Source organism: Gopherus flavomarginatus, chromosome 5 (assembly GCF_025201925.1).
Source record: "Gopherus flavomarginatus isolate rGopFla2 chromosome 5, rGopFla2.mat.asm, whole genome shotgun sequence".
In the NCBI taxonomy this organism is placed as follows: domain Eukaryota; kingdom Metazoa; phylum Chordata; order Testudines; family Testudinidae; genus Gopherus; species Gopherus flavomarginatus.
Window position 1 is genome coordinate 138,596,628 of NC_066621.1, and position 15,899 is coordinate 138,612,526.

The 15,899-nt window shown below is 36.3% G+C and overlaps 1 protein-coding gene across 4 annotated transcripts in view; it reads left to right on the forward strand.

Moving 5' to 3' along the window:
- The window catches only part of WDR20 (WD repeat domain 20), a 77,594-nt gene that overhangs the window by 46,328 nt on the left and 15,367 nt on the right, over positions 1 to 15,899 (forward strand). For 3 of the 4 annotated variants that reach the window (XM_050954162.1, XM_050954164.1, XM_050954165.1), the window contains one exon: positions 12,083 to 14,868. The exons of the other annotated variant lie outside the window; for it this stretch is intronic. In XM_050954162.1, coding sequence (XP_050810119.1) covers positions 12,083 to 12,136 — 54 coding nt within the window. In that variant the 3' untranslated portion in view covers positions 12,137 to 14,868. Of the gene's footprint in view, positions 1 to 12,082; positions 14,869 to 15,899 lie in introns of those variants that run through there. 4 annotated transcript variants of the gene reach the window in all.

A 15,899-nucleotide genomic window follows, 5' to 3' on the forward strand; every position in this document is an offset into this window, starting at 1 on the left:
GCAAAAAAATTTTTTTAGTAGGTTTCTTTCAGACAATCACTTTTTTATCAATTTAAGGTAACACAATTCTAGGGTTTTTACCCTCCCTTGTAAAAGCCTCTTAATCTTGAATACAACATTTATTTTGTCCATTGCATGGCAAATTTGTTTTCTTGTGTTTTGAATGAGCCTAAAACAAATTGCCAATTTATAACCTCAAGCACCTATGCCAAGATAGCTCTGTTTAACATTCTCTGTTGAAATACAGTTCGGAGAAACAGTACCTAATCATAGAACCAGCAGGGGCTTGTGTAAAAATGCAGCACTCATTAGACTATTGCATTCCTGGAGTATTGGTCTTAAATTATTTGAATATTTTCCTAATTGGACAATATAGATGTATGTAGTTCCTTAATCCTAAACTACTTGATTCTCTAGAGTCATGTTTGTAGTTGGAGCAACCACTCTGTTCCAGAAAACTAAAATACAACACAACTAACTTCAGATTTCTGTTGCAAGGAAGTTTCAGAATGAATGATCAGATTTATTTATTTATTTTTTAAAGTGGTGATTCTAGCTGCTTTTAAACCCCAAGCACATATTGAAAAAGCTCCTCCAGTCTGGTTCTGAAATCTGTCCTATAATGTGCACACATTGAGAACCCCTTCCACTCAGCATCTGTGCACACTTAGTGACTAGGTCTACTAAGTCCAAACATAGTGTGTCTTTCTCTTAAAGGTGGGGGAAAGGGCATTACTTTACCTTTAAAGATATTTAGTACATGAGAATCATTAACTCAAAATAATGAAGCTACATTACACTGGAACTACTTTGACTTCTGTGAATCAGTGCAAGTCACAAACATTCTTATTAAAGTAACTTTAAACATGTGCATCAGTGTCTCAGCTTTCTACAGTAGAATATTGCCATTTTGCATAAATGTTAACCCAGATAGCGTGTGTATTACCAAACACTACCCTTTTACATTTTCTGTCTATTAACTTATAAATTAGGTTTCCTTTAACTGCTGAGCGTAACTTATTCCATTTTTGTGCATTGATGATTTAGACTACAACATCTCAAATATTTCAGATATAGAGTATGCAGTACCCAAAATCAGGATTTATGTATTTGGCTAATATGACAGACTTTAATTACAGGTAAGTCATTTTCATGCTGAAATTATCACGATCTTTCTAAATTAATATATTGCACACTGATGTAAATGCCATATTATTTAGGATGTATTTACTTCCCTAGAAAGATATTTTTCAAATGGACTTGTTTCTCTGATTTCTTCATTTGCATTACAGTGAGTTCACTCTGCTATTTAAACTAAGTTTTTAGTGGTATGTTTACAGGAGTTTGATGGGGAAGTATCTGTGCTAGAAAGATGAGCATCTTTTGGTTTATAGGATAGAGCACTTATAATAACTTTATGCATATTTAACGAGAATGGTCAAAGTATAAAAATACTGATGGTAACGTGTCACTTCTGGGTTATATACCACACATCTATATTGCCAGTAGTTTTATCCTTGGCTGAGTCTGTCACTTTGGAGTTTAAAGCTGCTATCTTCTGTCTTCCTCCAATTGTCTGAGTTCCTGACAGTCCTGGAAGACTGTCCTCTCTACCATTTTTCATGCTAAAAAAAATTATTCCACCATTGCCTCACAAACAGCCTCAGTTGAGTGCCAACCATAACCAACCCAAAGAAAGACTGAATAGAAAATTAAACTAACCTTGCAGTAGAAAGCATCAGTGCCAGTGAGTCATCTCTACCTTTCCCTCTCATTTGCTTCCTTTTTGGAAGAGCCATGAAAGCACCGACAAGGCGTAGGGTGGTCTTCCTCATTTTAGTCCTATTTAATCTCTTGTTTTTGTCTTTACTGGCCTTGGCTGAAAATCCAGTAATGGATCTTCAACCTTGATTCCATTAGGCCAGTATGATGCACTGCCATCCCAGCCCCATGCAGCCTACGCTGCAAGCTTTATGAATTATTATTTCAGTTTACTCCTCATACCTTGAGCTTTCTTATTGACTACATTATTCTTGTAAAGTATGTGATCCAAACACACTTTTAAAATTATCATACTAACTCTTGGACAAAAGCAAGTGCAAGGGATTTACAAAATCAGTAAAACAAGTTGGGCTGGGGTGACGGGGAAGCATGCTTTACCTGTCTGAAAAATGAATGAACAATTTTTCCTTTCAGTCTGATCCATTCATTTGCGAATTTCACTTTCTCTCATTTTAGAATCTACAATTTTAGTCCTCTCTTCTTGAGAGTTTGACTTTTGTGTTTTTCTCTCCTTAGTTGAGTAACTCTCATCAGATTGGCCATGGGGATTGCTCCTAGGCAAACCTAGCTGGGGTCATGGAATATTTCATCTTATCCCTTAACTTGTCTGAAAACAATTTAAATAGGAGAGAATTAGAAAAGTGAAATTGCATATGAATCACATTGCCAGTTACTTCGGGCCAAATTGCGTATATTACAGATGCAGTAAAAATGCTTGGTATTTACATGCAAAGGAATTTAATAATACTTTTACTTTATAAACTATTTTACTAGGCATGAATGTAGCTAATTACAATTACTAATTTTATTACTAAATTACAGTTACTAAAGTTATTTTGATACAAAATAAACTGTATCTAAGTGTTTGAATGATACTAAAATTTAACCTGGTTATCTTGTACAACCACTTTTTGTTTTAATATAAGGTAAACTTACCACTTATTTCTCTTTTGAGAGCTCAAGGTAAGATTGGACAAAACTACAAAGGAGAGTGATATGGCAGTATATATCTGGCAGACTAAATACGTTACCATTTTGTGAAACAATGCACATGAAATTTAGAATGTTTTTGATTCTTATTGTACATGAAAATCTTAAATTATAATATCCTTAAATCTTCCAACTAATTACAGTTGTAGTACGGTATCATGTTTTAGTATGACTAATGTTTTTGCTAAAAGTACTTAACAAACATTCATATATTATACTTTGGCGAGTGGGAAGACTGGCTACACATTAATTCTTCCTCAGTGGAAAAGAACATTTTTTTCAATACAACTGAAGTTCAATTGCTGGTATTTTGAAGTACTATCAAATTAGAACTATTTCAATGTGATAATGGTGTCTGCATAAATTCTACAGTAAAACTGAATCATAGTTATATGATTTCAGGTTACCAAGGTGCAATTTGAAGCTTCCTTTAATGTGCATATAGTAGCAAATGAAATTGCACATATAGTACACCTTCATTAGCAGAGTGAATTAAAACGAATACACTGGTTTGATAATGTATAGCAAGGTATGCACAATGGAGGTGTGGCAAAGTGACTTCAATGAAGCCAAGAGAGATCATAACCCTGTATAAAAGGTTTTATGGGTGAGGGTTTCTATTTCATGTTAGGAAATAACATGCCTTTTACTAAATATTTGCAGAAATCCCATGTTTTGAACTACACCTTTTTCAAACTTGGTTATGTACTTGAAAAGACTGTGTATACATCTGCCCCTTTAGCAGCTTAAATCAACTAAATTGATACTGAAAAAAATTGTTGGCCTGCTTATGTTACAATAATGAATTTCATGTCCGTTAATTTACTGTGGCACAACTTAGGTGTAAAATTAAACAAGATTTTTTTTTCCTGCATTTTTACCAATTCTGTATACTTGAGTTTGTTAAAGATTGATATGTTAGGTGATACTGTATGAAGTTGTATTGACTATATCTTTAGTGCAAATCAAAAGAAAATTCATATGTATTTCCTTTTTACACTTCCATCTAATTTCTTGACAACTTGAATAAATTTCATAGAGCCTTTCTAACATGAAATATTGTTAAATTAACTGTTGCAATAATTAAGCTTTAATAAGTATTGTTGGTATATTTATAATTTTAAAAATTCAAGTTTGTTTCATACTGCTTATTTTTTTAGCTATTCTGTTGTCACTGTTACAGCTGAAGAACCTTACTAAATACTTGACATTACAAAATTTGCTGGGGTTGTCCTCTGTATACTGACGTTAAATAAAATGTGTGACTGAACTGTAAATGTAGATAATTTTCAATAGTCCTTTTCACATCCAAGTTCTGAAAGCTGGATGTAACAAATTAAGGGTTTTTTCTATATGCTATACATACCTTGCTGAACAGATGGCTGCAGTGAAACTGCTAGCTTTTCAGCTGCCATTTTATAATTCAAGGGATTGACTAAATCATGCAATTTTTGAGTAAATCTTTCAGAAATTTGTTCTCAAGTTGATATTAAATCAAATGTGGGATTAGATCTGTCACTTCTAACTTTGAACTATGTTAAGTTCACGTTTTCTTTTAAAATCCTTAAATATGAGAATAATTAAATAAATTGTTTTAAACTTATATTTAGTAATTCAGACATTGATAAATTAGGCTGTCAATGTATATCCATCAAGCAGCAGTTGGAATGGAGAATTTTTGTCTTTGGACTCTACAGGAGCTCTTTCCCCTATGGATTCCAGTCCAGGCTGTGCTTCTCAGTCACCAACCTTAAGTAGACCTTGAGGCTTACTATACAAAACTGAGTTCACAGCCCTAACAATGTGGACTTTATTCAACAGAGAAGAGAATTCAGGTGCTTCCAACCCATAAATAATATCATAGGGCCAGAACAGACCAAGTTTGACATTGACTTTGATAGTCAAGTTAGGCAAATATTAAATGCTGCCCACTCACTTCCATCAGAGGTACATGGGGACAGCTCAGCAAGGTTCTCCATCCCTTAAAGCAGAGTTCCAGGTTTATTCACATAAGCAATCAACAAAGATGATATTCAGGAAGCAGTTTTCTCGGATTAGGCCTTTTCTAGCAGGACCTTTAAATTCTCCTTATTTCATCGACCTAAATTCTAGACTCATTGTGGACCCTGGCAAGCTGAGATCAGTTTTCCTGTTGGTGAGATTCCTCTGTAGCTTTCTGATGGGAAAAGCTGCTTTCCTTATTGGACTTAAACACTGGATGGTCTTCTGGCACTTCAAGAAATAGTGAAGTGAATGACCTTAATGTAGCTGGGCCTGGTAGCACTTTTGAAAGCATATGCTGAGAGGCCAGGTGAAATTCGTCCTGACAGCTTGCTGTGGGAACATCTGATTATCAAATGTCATGTAATTTGAGAATTGTTTGCTCAAAGAAGTTCCACAGGAATTAGTGGGAATATGAAAGCAATCTGGCTTCCCCCTGTTCTACAGTCAGAATGGATACTTTGTTAAAATATGTCTCCCAGCTGTAACCTGGCTTTTACTTTCCTTTTTAAATATCTCTTGCACAAAAGTCCTTAAGGAAATAGTGTGATCGTGCTCTAGTCTGACTTGAAAGTTCAGATTTACGTGGCACATCCGTCTTCACTATTTTCCATCTGTTCACTCTTATCAGATTGAGAGTGTGCATATTCTTGGCTGCTGTAGTTTCTATACAAAATTAAGTTTGCCTGGTTTCTTTCAAGTTGCTTTTTTTGACCTGACCCATAACCTAAATCTTGCCAAAAGTTCTAGTTTCAAAAGGCTAGAGGATGCTGCTCTCTGTACCTAAGTATATGAGTGAGTCCTTTCCTCCTAAACTAGGTCCCATGCCTAGGTGGGATTAGGATCCTGTCAGCAAAAGCATGTGTGTGCTTCAGCAGGCTTTAGAGAAGATAAACAAGGCAGTTACACATTTACATTGTACATAAACTCATGAGGTATAGTCTGCCTCTTGGACACAGGTGTGCTTAGCATATCTAAACCAAGTGTTAAGAGCCCTTATGGTATGGTATACTTTATCTAATCTCTGTGGATGTCTGAGGCAAAGAGGGTTTTTACATGGATTGTCTATAGATAGTGGAACTTTAGTAGTCTGCCTTTTTGTCACACAAGGATGGAAATACACTTCAGTAATGAAATATATCCTTATACACTAATATATATTGGAAGTAAAATTGCATCTAAATCACTTGTGTTGCTGCTGTACACATTTACAAGGTACTTCATCCTGCTAGTACACAAACTATACTCAGGCATGTGACATTACTACAGCAAAACAAGAAAAGGCAAGTAGATACTTCAGCACCAAACATAAAATTTCCATAAAGTGAATAAATATTAAAAAGAATCAAAACAGCATTTTAAATAGAAATGACTATAACATCAGCTTTCCCGGAACCCCTCTTTCTCCCAGACTCTCCCAGTTCTTTTCAAGAAGTCTTCCGCTATACGGTGGGTGTATGTTCATAAAGGATTTGTCCTTTTTAAAAAAAAAAAACATTAACACCAGTTCGCTAACTAATCTTATGACTCCATTAGGAATTCTTTTAGTATGATCTAGTAAAGAAATTCATGTAGCTCAATGCCTCATCTTTACACTTGAACACTTACCTGAGCAAGCTACTGTTTGAGATCTGATCTAAACAGTTTGTACCAGTTTAACTAAAACTGGTCTTAAAAATTTTAAATCAATGCAACTTTGTTTGTGGATACTCTTTTATATTGGTTTAATTTGCATCTTAAAACGTAGAGGCGCAAGACTAGCTAACAAGTTGAAAATTGGATAGTAGTGTCCAAGCAAGGCTTTATTCTGGTTTAGTTTTAATCATTTAAGACCTGATTTATACTGCTGCGGCTTGATGGTGATTGTATAAACAAGCCCTAATCAAGCATACCATATAGCACCTGGCTACCACCATATTCATTGGTTCACATTTTTCAGTTTCTCAATGAAAAACACCAACTTATCTATGGTTCCATCTTTGGCTCTAATCAATTTTATCTTCTTTCATATAAGAATATTTGTAACCCTATGGTGACTTTGATCAGCATTAATCTTATTCCTTATTTCATATTCACCAAGTATTAGTCTGAATTTCAAAATCTTTCAACAATCAGGCTCAGCTGCTATAATCTGGAAACTTTGCATTATAAATTTTTGTCTTCACACACTACTTCAGCCTCAAAAGGTATTTCAGAAGTTTTGCAAGTTCTTCATGAAGGTGAATTTAAAGAAAAACCAAAAACTCAAAATGCCATCAGTACTGAATTGTAGTACTCAATGTTTTTTAAAGGCAGTCTCTTCTGAAAAGAAAATGCAAATATGGCTGGTTAAGAACTTGATTAGAATATTCTTGCTGAGGTCTAATGCCTTTGCTAGATTTGCAGGATAGGGAATGAAAAGCTAAGTGATTTTAAAGTTTGAGCATGCTATGATAGTATGATTTCAGTCCTGCCCTCTCTATGAAATCACAGTATGTGTTCTGGCAGGCCTGACTATCATTTGGTAGGCCAAGGGACAGTTGCCGAAACAGCTTGCATTCGAGAGAGAACACTGCAAAATCCTCCACCAAAAAGACCCGTCTTAACAGTAGAAACAAGGAAAAATATACATGAACTCAGCATATCTTCCCACCCTGGGCTTTCTGCAATTTTTGATGCATTCTATGATCTGTAACTTAAGGAGGTTCAGACATCGTAACCTGAACAGAGACTTCCTCCAAAACAAAACAAAAAAAGCAGTGGCAAAACTATGAACTTCACACCTTACTCCATTCACTTTAGTAGGAAGAACTTCAAAGCTTGACAAGGGGTAACTTTTTTTCCTCTTGTAGTTTGTGGGTTTTTAATTGGAAATTCCTGATTTGAGTGTCTCATGTCCCATTAATGCTGTTCTAATTAAACATTTAATAAAGATAAATGCAAAAAATTAATGCAGTTATTTAAGATGTCAGCAGTCACTTTTAATTTGCCCTTGCTGCATGCACACTAAGTATATTCTGTTCCTTGTTGTTTGAATACATAGCTTAATATAACTTATTTTGGTGTGCAGTATGCATTGTGTGCACAACAGATCTGAAGTTGCTGTAAGAATCTGAATTTCTTTGCACTTTAAGAACATAAGAACGGCCATACTGGGTCAGACCAAGGATCCATCCAGCCCAGTATCCTGTCTACCGACAGTGACCAATGCCAGGTGCCCCTGACTTTGACGTGGGCAGCATTACTGTTGCATTAGCAGGATTTTTTGTATTTAAGAATTACTTAAGTTTCTGTAACTTGTGTTCTGTCCTACCTTCTCTGATCTATCCAAGAGTGGTTCAGTAAAGAGGCAAATGGCCTCCTGCAATTTTCATTTCTTTGCTTCTTTCCTTCTTGAACATAAATTTTCCTCACCAAATTTTTATGATCATCCTCAGACCAAAATTCACATCCATATTCATAGTTTAAAGCCAGAAGGGACCATTATGATTATATATAGGCTGATCACCAGTATAACACAGGGGAAAGAACCTCACCTAATAACTTCTGCATCAAACCCATAATTTGTTTGAGATAATACCTGTCACTTCAAAAGATATCTAGTCTTGATTTAAAGACTTCAAATTACAAATTTCAATTTTGTTAAATGTAATCTGTGCTACTCATTTTCATCCTTGATCTTAATGTGAATTATACTACTAAACTGGTACTCATCAGACTGTATTGGCTAATATTAGCTTTTCACATTCAAAGTGCTGTACAAACATCTAGTCTTCATAGACCACTCTGAAGTAGATAAGCAATTAACCTAACTGTATAGATGGCCACCTGAACCAGGCTGTACCTTGCCCCAAACTGCAGGAAGTATTTCAGAGCAGGAATTAAAATTCAGGAGTGCCTATTGTCCAGTCCTGTATTCAAACTATTCAACCTTTTTTTTTCCTGATAAGAAAAAGGTATTCATAGCCCAGGAGATAAGGATGAGAATCAACCCAGTCTGAGTCCTAACGACTTGAATGCTGAAGATCATAGGGTGTGGTACCACATTGAATGGTGGTAGTGCTTTCTAGAATAGCCCCTTTTTAAAGCACAACTGTATATAGCAAAACACAGAAGGTGATTGCATTTCAAATAAGGGTTCCCTTAACATTCACAAGGAATAGCGTTTTATTTCTTTAAAAGCAGCAAAGAGTCCTGCGGCACCTTATAGACTAACAGACGCATTGGAGCATGAGCTTTCGTGGGTGGGTATTCACCCAAGAAAGCTCATGCTCCAATACGTCGGTTAGGCCATGTCTACATCTAAAATTTTGCAGCGCTGGTTGTTACAGCTGTATTAGTACAGCTGTATAGGGCCAGCGCTGCAGAGTGGCCACACTTACAGCAACCAGCGCTGCAAGTGGTGTTAGATGTGGCCACACTGCAGCGCTGTTGGGCGGCTTCAAGCGGGGTTCGGGGAACGCGAGAGCAAACCGCGGGGAATCAGGTCTCCTTCCCCGGTTTGCTCCAGTGTTCCCCGAACCCCCGAACAAGCAGGTCTCCTTCCCTGCGGTTTGCTGGGTGGTTCGGGGAACGCGAGAGCAAACCCAGGAAAGGAGACCAGCTTCGCCGCGGTTTGCTCTCGCGTTCCCCGAACAAGCAGGTCTCCTTCCCTGCGGTTTGCAGGGTGGTTCCGGGAAACGCGAGAGCAAACCGCGGCGAAGCTGGTCTCCTTTCCCCGGTTTGCTCTCGCGTTCCCGGAACCACCCAGCAAACCTCAGGGAAGGAGACCTGCTTGCTCGGGGTTCGGGGAACGCGAGAGCAAACCGGGGCAGGAGACCAGCTTGATTACCAGAGGCTTCCTCAGGTATGCTGGGATACCTGCTTATTCCACGGAGGTCAAGAAAAGCGCTGGTAAGTGTCTACACTTGATTACCAGCGCTGGATCCTCTACACCCGAGACAAAACGGGAGTACGGCCAGCGCTGCAAACAGGGAGTTGCAGCGCTGGTGGTGCCCTGCAGATGTGTACACCTCCTAAGTTGCAGCGCTGTAACTCCCTCACCAGCGCTGCAACTTTCTGATGTAGACAAGCCCTTAGTCTAGAAGGTGCCGCAGGACTCTTTGCTGCTTTTACTGATCCAGACTAACACGGCTACCCCTCTGATACTTGTCTATTTCTTGTTTGTCATGGCACGTGGACACTGGTCATGACCCTATTAGAAATACTTTGTCCTTTACACCATCTTTATAGGATTTAATTTATGCTTCACAATCATGGGATTACTAGCATATGCACATTCAGACTCCTGATTAATTTTTCATTAACAAGATTAGGAATATTGGTACCTGATTGTTTTTAAATCTGAAGGCTGGTGTCCAAATGGATGTTTAACTACAGAATATCCTTTTCCACTGCATTTTAAAAGTTACTTAGTATGTGTAATCTTTCAAGAAAATGCAAAATTGTTTTGGTGTCATGGTTAGGATTCAGAGACTCCTGGAATGTGGTATGTGATAACACGGTAAACTCTGCCTGTGATTCAGCATTCTGGTGTATTCATCACACATTTTATTCACTTTTTTTTAAAAGTCTTTTGTAACTTTTTCAGAAGTGCCCAGTGACTTAGATGCTGATAAAAATTTTACTCTTTATGTACAGTTCCACTCCCTATGAAGCCGCCTCCTCCCAGAGAAGGAAGGCAAACCCTACCATTCCTCCTTCCATGTAATGCTGAACTCTGAAATGTGCAACTTTGTAAGGCCTGAATATCACATTTGTATATTTCATGACTGAGCCACAAATCTACTTCACTGCATAAATTATATGAAAATCAGTTATGGATTGCATAAACAGCAAAATAAAACAATTGCGGATGCTACTTAGAGGGCAGTCTAAGGCATAGTGTACCATACCACCTTCTGTGTACTTATTTTCCACCATGAACCCCACCAATCCATATGGATGCACCCCATATCTGAATTGGTGGATCAGAGATTTTAAAGAAGAGGATGAGTTTACCTGAAATTAATTTTTTTTTGTGACTCAGATCCACCAATCCAGAACCTCTTCCACTTCTGTTTGTGGTTTAAGAGAACAGGGATTTTTTTCTTTAGTAGGGGTTCCTGGATACTTGGATCCAAGCAAGAAAGAGCTCCTATAGACTCTGAAGATGTCACTAATTCTGCATTCCTATTGTTAGTTGCATCTGATCTTGTCTAGCTTGATGGATCTGAGTCACAGGAACACAATTTAGAGGTAAGAAACAATTACTAAAAGTGTGTGTGGGGGGGTTAGGTATATAGCAAGGGAAAATGAAGCCATTATGTTAATCAGGGTACTTCAGGCGTAGCGGGTATTTAGTTCTTCAGGCTGTTAGCACTCTTTTTAATAACTAAATGACAAGTGCAAGAAAACAAACCTGCCTTTTGGTGAAGATGTTTGTTTTTAAATCTGAAGGCTGGTGTCCAAATTGAAATTCAATCATGTCATTTCTTGCAATGAATGACATAGGGAAAAGCTTCTTGATCACCTGGCACCCAAGTACATAAGTCAAAAGCAGAAAATACCTCTTTATTATACTATCGAAACCAGTTATCAACAAGAACCATATGCAGCTAAGAACCCTGCATAATTCTTAAGCTGCAAATCTGAAATATAAGCAAGCCACTAGTGATTTGTAGTACATTTCAATAAGGTGGTAAACTTATGAAAAATTAATAGACTTACCTAAATCCAAACTTAAATGGTACTGCAAAACTTAATGTGAATTCTCTGAGTCTACCTGCCACACTCATTGTCTTTTCCAGGCATTCTCATTCCCAAGTAACATATAGGAATATTTCTTCAACTGTTTGCTATTTAGCATCAGCAGATGAGAACTTTGGATTCTCGCCAGTAGTGTTAACATTAATGGAGGTTAACTAGTTTTTTTTCTTGATGGCGGAGGAGACACACTGTCTGTGTAGTGCCCATTTGCTGTATATTTAACCATTAGTTCAAAGGAAACTTACTATTTGTGTAGTGTGGTATAAAAAGTGTCCAGAACTTGCCAGTGGCTTAAGAAAAATGCAAGGCAAACTAAGATCAAACATTTGCAACAAATTCAGTATCCTAAACACATTTATTAATCTGTCCCAATAACATTGTTTTGAACATTATTAAGCAGGACAAATAAAATGTTTCATATAGGAATCTGGCACATTATTTTTTGAGGAATAAAGGTAATATGTTAGTAGTGAGTGCCCGTAGATACAAACCTTTGTACTGACAAATGTATCTGCTGCAGATTAATTTTTTAAGTTAATGTCAGGCTCTCTTGCTGGATTAATGTAAACTGCTTTGTTTGCAGGGTTTATTGTCATCCCAAAACCAGGCCAATTCTCCAAGTGGAACTGTAGTATAGCCATCACACTACTGCTAGCGAATCTTTGAACACAGGACAAGAAGTAATGACAGTGGAACCAGGAGCTGTTCTTCATGCAGAGAGCATCAGAAATTATAAAATGGCAGAGTGTAAACTTGGAATTATGTGAATCACATAATACTTTGCAAAAGAATAATGTAATGAATTCTTAGTATGGCTAATACTTCTAGGCTGCTCACCCAAAGAAGAATTTTCCTTTTAAAAAAGAAATGCTACATTTGGTGTTGCAGTAAAAATTTTTTCTCAGTTTTTTCTTTATACTTTTCCAGTTTGGTGTAATTTAATCTATATATATATATATAGAGAGAGAGAGAGAGATGTGTAAAATAAAATGTTTCTTAAATCCAAGTAAGTTCAATGGTTATATAAATCACCATTGTTTGTTTTTGCACTGATTTTTTTTTTTAACCAGAGATGGTTAGAAGACAGCCTGGAATGCACTCATGGAAAACTAAAGTCATTACTTTCTGGCTTAAAAATGTAATTCAGGAAGATGGATGCTGCAATCACTTTTTTTTTTGTTTTTGTTTTTTTAAAATTGTTTGCACTTAAATAGTTTAATGCTAGTAGAGAATTACTTTAAAATAGGTATTCAGAAACCCAGAAAAGCTATGTTGTGGAGAAAAGATATCCTTTGTATCTATGAAACATTTATTTTAATATTGTTTTCAATTGCAATCAGCTCTGTATTATATGTATAAATGTAATTCAGTGATTGGGAGGAAAATGGATCAGTACACTAGTAATTTTAATCGTCTAAAAGATATTTCTAATTCTGAAAATACATATTAAACTCTTGAATATGCACTTTTGTTTACGTTGTTTTAAATTGGATCAATTTTTGAAGTAATCAATCTTTTGAATTAAATGTTGGGTACAGAAGTACACTCTAATCCTTGTAGAACACATTCCTTTTTATTAAAACCTTTTGCATCAGGAACACTTTCATATTTAATGTTGCTTAATTGGATTAGGGAAATGAAATTAGAAATTTTCTCCTGCACTTCTTCCTATTACAATTTACCTCTGAATACATTTTCCAGACATTAAAAACCCAATATTTACTAAAATAGGAGCCTCAGATTTTTGCAGTATAGTGATTTCTTCTGATGCCTTTTAATAGTTGCATTTTAGTGCAGTTTAATACTGCACTTGTCTAAAAATTAGATGTTTTAATCTTAATTGTTGAATTGCATTGACTTTCAAGCTAGTGCTTTTTATGTAGACAACTATGATAGTGTAGTAGGTGCATACACTTTGATTTTTACAATCTAAAATTAGGTACTAAAATAGTGGAGTAGATTGTATTTTGGAACAACTTGCTGTGCTAAAAAAATCAGATGTCCTTGCTATCAATTTAAAATTTGAGGTAAATATATCCAAGTATTTTCATAATCTAGTGCTACTTGATATTGGTTGATACTAAACTGGTTTTATTAGCAAAACAAAGGCCATTTCATCCCTTCCAGTATTTTCTGCAAGGGGATGAAAGGAATGAAGAATGCACTACTCTGGATCAAAATCCAGCACAAAGGGTGATTGAGATGATATGGTGACATCTTCTCACTTCCTCTGCCCTGCTTAAGCCCCTTCCAACTCTATTGTTGGGCTTCTTCTGAACTTTGCAGATGTGCAGGTAGGAGGTGATACAAGCAACAGCCTTCTTAGCTCTGCTCTGGGATTCATATCCTTCAAAATGGAAGAACTTTCCAAAAGTCAGTTTAATGCTGATACTGAAGGCATGATCTGGGCCTAAATTACCAACAAACTTTATCCCAGGTTCCAACAACAACTTTGTATAATACTTGTAGTTGAACAGAATTTTCTTTAATCACAAGATACTAATACTCTACTGTCATTTTAGAATAAACCACATAATTATACATAGAATTACAGAGTTAGAAAGGGACTATGAGGCTCATCTAGTCTAACTTGCCAAGAAAGCAGGTTTGTTGTGTCTAAACCATCCAAGACCAATTGCTATCCAGCCTCCTTTTGAAAGCCTCTATGAAGGAGCTTCCACAACCTCCCTAGGCAATCTGTTTCATTGTCCTATTGTTAGGAAGTTTTTCCTGAGATTTAGTCTAAATCTGTTTGCAACACTGGAGAAGCTCAAACTTTAGCAAGCCTCATGTGGTTCTACATATCAGTTTTATAAAAGTTAAAGCCTCACTCCTGCTCCCACTGAAGATAAATTTTGCTATTTACTTCAATGGAAGAATCATCAGACCTGTGATTTATGCAGTTCAGGTTTATTTAATCCTCGAATGTAAACAAACCAGATTGAAAATGTCAGTTTAACAATCATTAAAATTCTAATTTTACCTTCCTTATTTAAATGTCTCCAAATTTGATTTAGGTAAATATGGAAATAGTGACACTTGGTTGCAATATATTTTAAATTCTTAAACTGATTTTTAAACATACAGTGGAGACAGAGTATCCTATTACCAAATACTCTGAGCCAGTCACCTTCTGGGTTGTATTCAGATCACTAACCAAATTAGAAAAGACCAAGTTGTTACCGTCTGACAACCATTCACTGGTCTATGTAAAATGGGCTGGTCTGTGGATAGCTTTCTTTTATCATGACTAACATTGATTGATATAGAAACAAAGCACTGAATAGAAACCAATTTTCTGTCCATCTTCTGTAAACGTACTTTGTTTAGAAGAAACTCCTCTTTCCCCATGTTTAGAAACTTTCAAGGCTGCACCCAAGTCAAATTCTTTTGCTAAATAGACTTCATTTTTTGGTTTTGTTATTCCCGCACCCTTCACACACCTTGTAGGTAAGAAGTAGACTTGAAAATATCACCCTTTCCCTAAATTATATTTTTTATTCTGACCATGTTCTGTGAGCACAACAAGCACTTAAAATAAGGGTGTCAGTCTGTCCTGTTCTCAAGCTGTAAGACTCATACTTGAATGAAACTGATTATCATTTTGTCTCAAAACAAGCTTCAAGAAGCAAAGTAACTAGAACAAACAGTTTAAATACTATATTGTTGGGTCAAGTACTTGCAAAAATTGATGTCCAAAAGAACTATTTACATGTAATTTTAAAAAATCCTATGGGGAGTATGAAAATGAATTGGCTTTCCACCCAAACATTGCAGCATTGGACTACTTGCCTGAGAATTCGAAAGTGAAATTGACTAGAAATCATAGAAGTGAATAGACTAGGTAGTTTTAAACTGACATGCAAAAAAGTAAACAGCATAAATACAGTCACTTTAATTTGTCCTATTGCCCTATTCCAAGTGCTCTGGTATTCAGAATATTTTACATTTGCATGCAGAGACAAGTAGTCTTAAACCTGAAATATTGAATATAGTTTTAATGATGAAAGGAATTCTTCAGTGAAAGTGTGGTCACTTGAAAAGATCTACCTATTTAAGACTTATTCCGCAAAACACTGATGAGCATATTTAATTTGAAGAGACTGGAGCATGTGCTTAAAATTAAGCACATGGGTAATCAATCCCTGCTCAACAAAGCACTCATCACTCTCTTACCATGGAAGGAACCCAGTCCTGCATGCCTCATTCAGAATGATCCCAGGAAATACACCTTTTACAAATCTGCTGTTTAACAACAATTCTAAAGTCAGCTCATGTATCTTCTGGGTGTACATGTTCAACCTCTAGTGTTGATAATTGGTATACGATACAAAAAAACAAAGCAAGCCCTAACATTGCACAATAAAAACAGTGAATATCCTATTTGGATGATTTTGTAT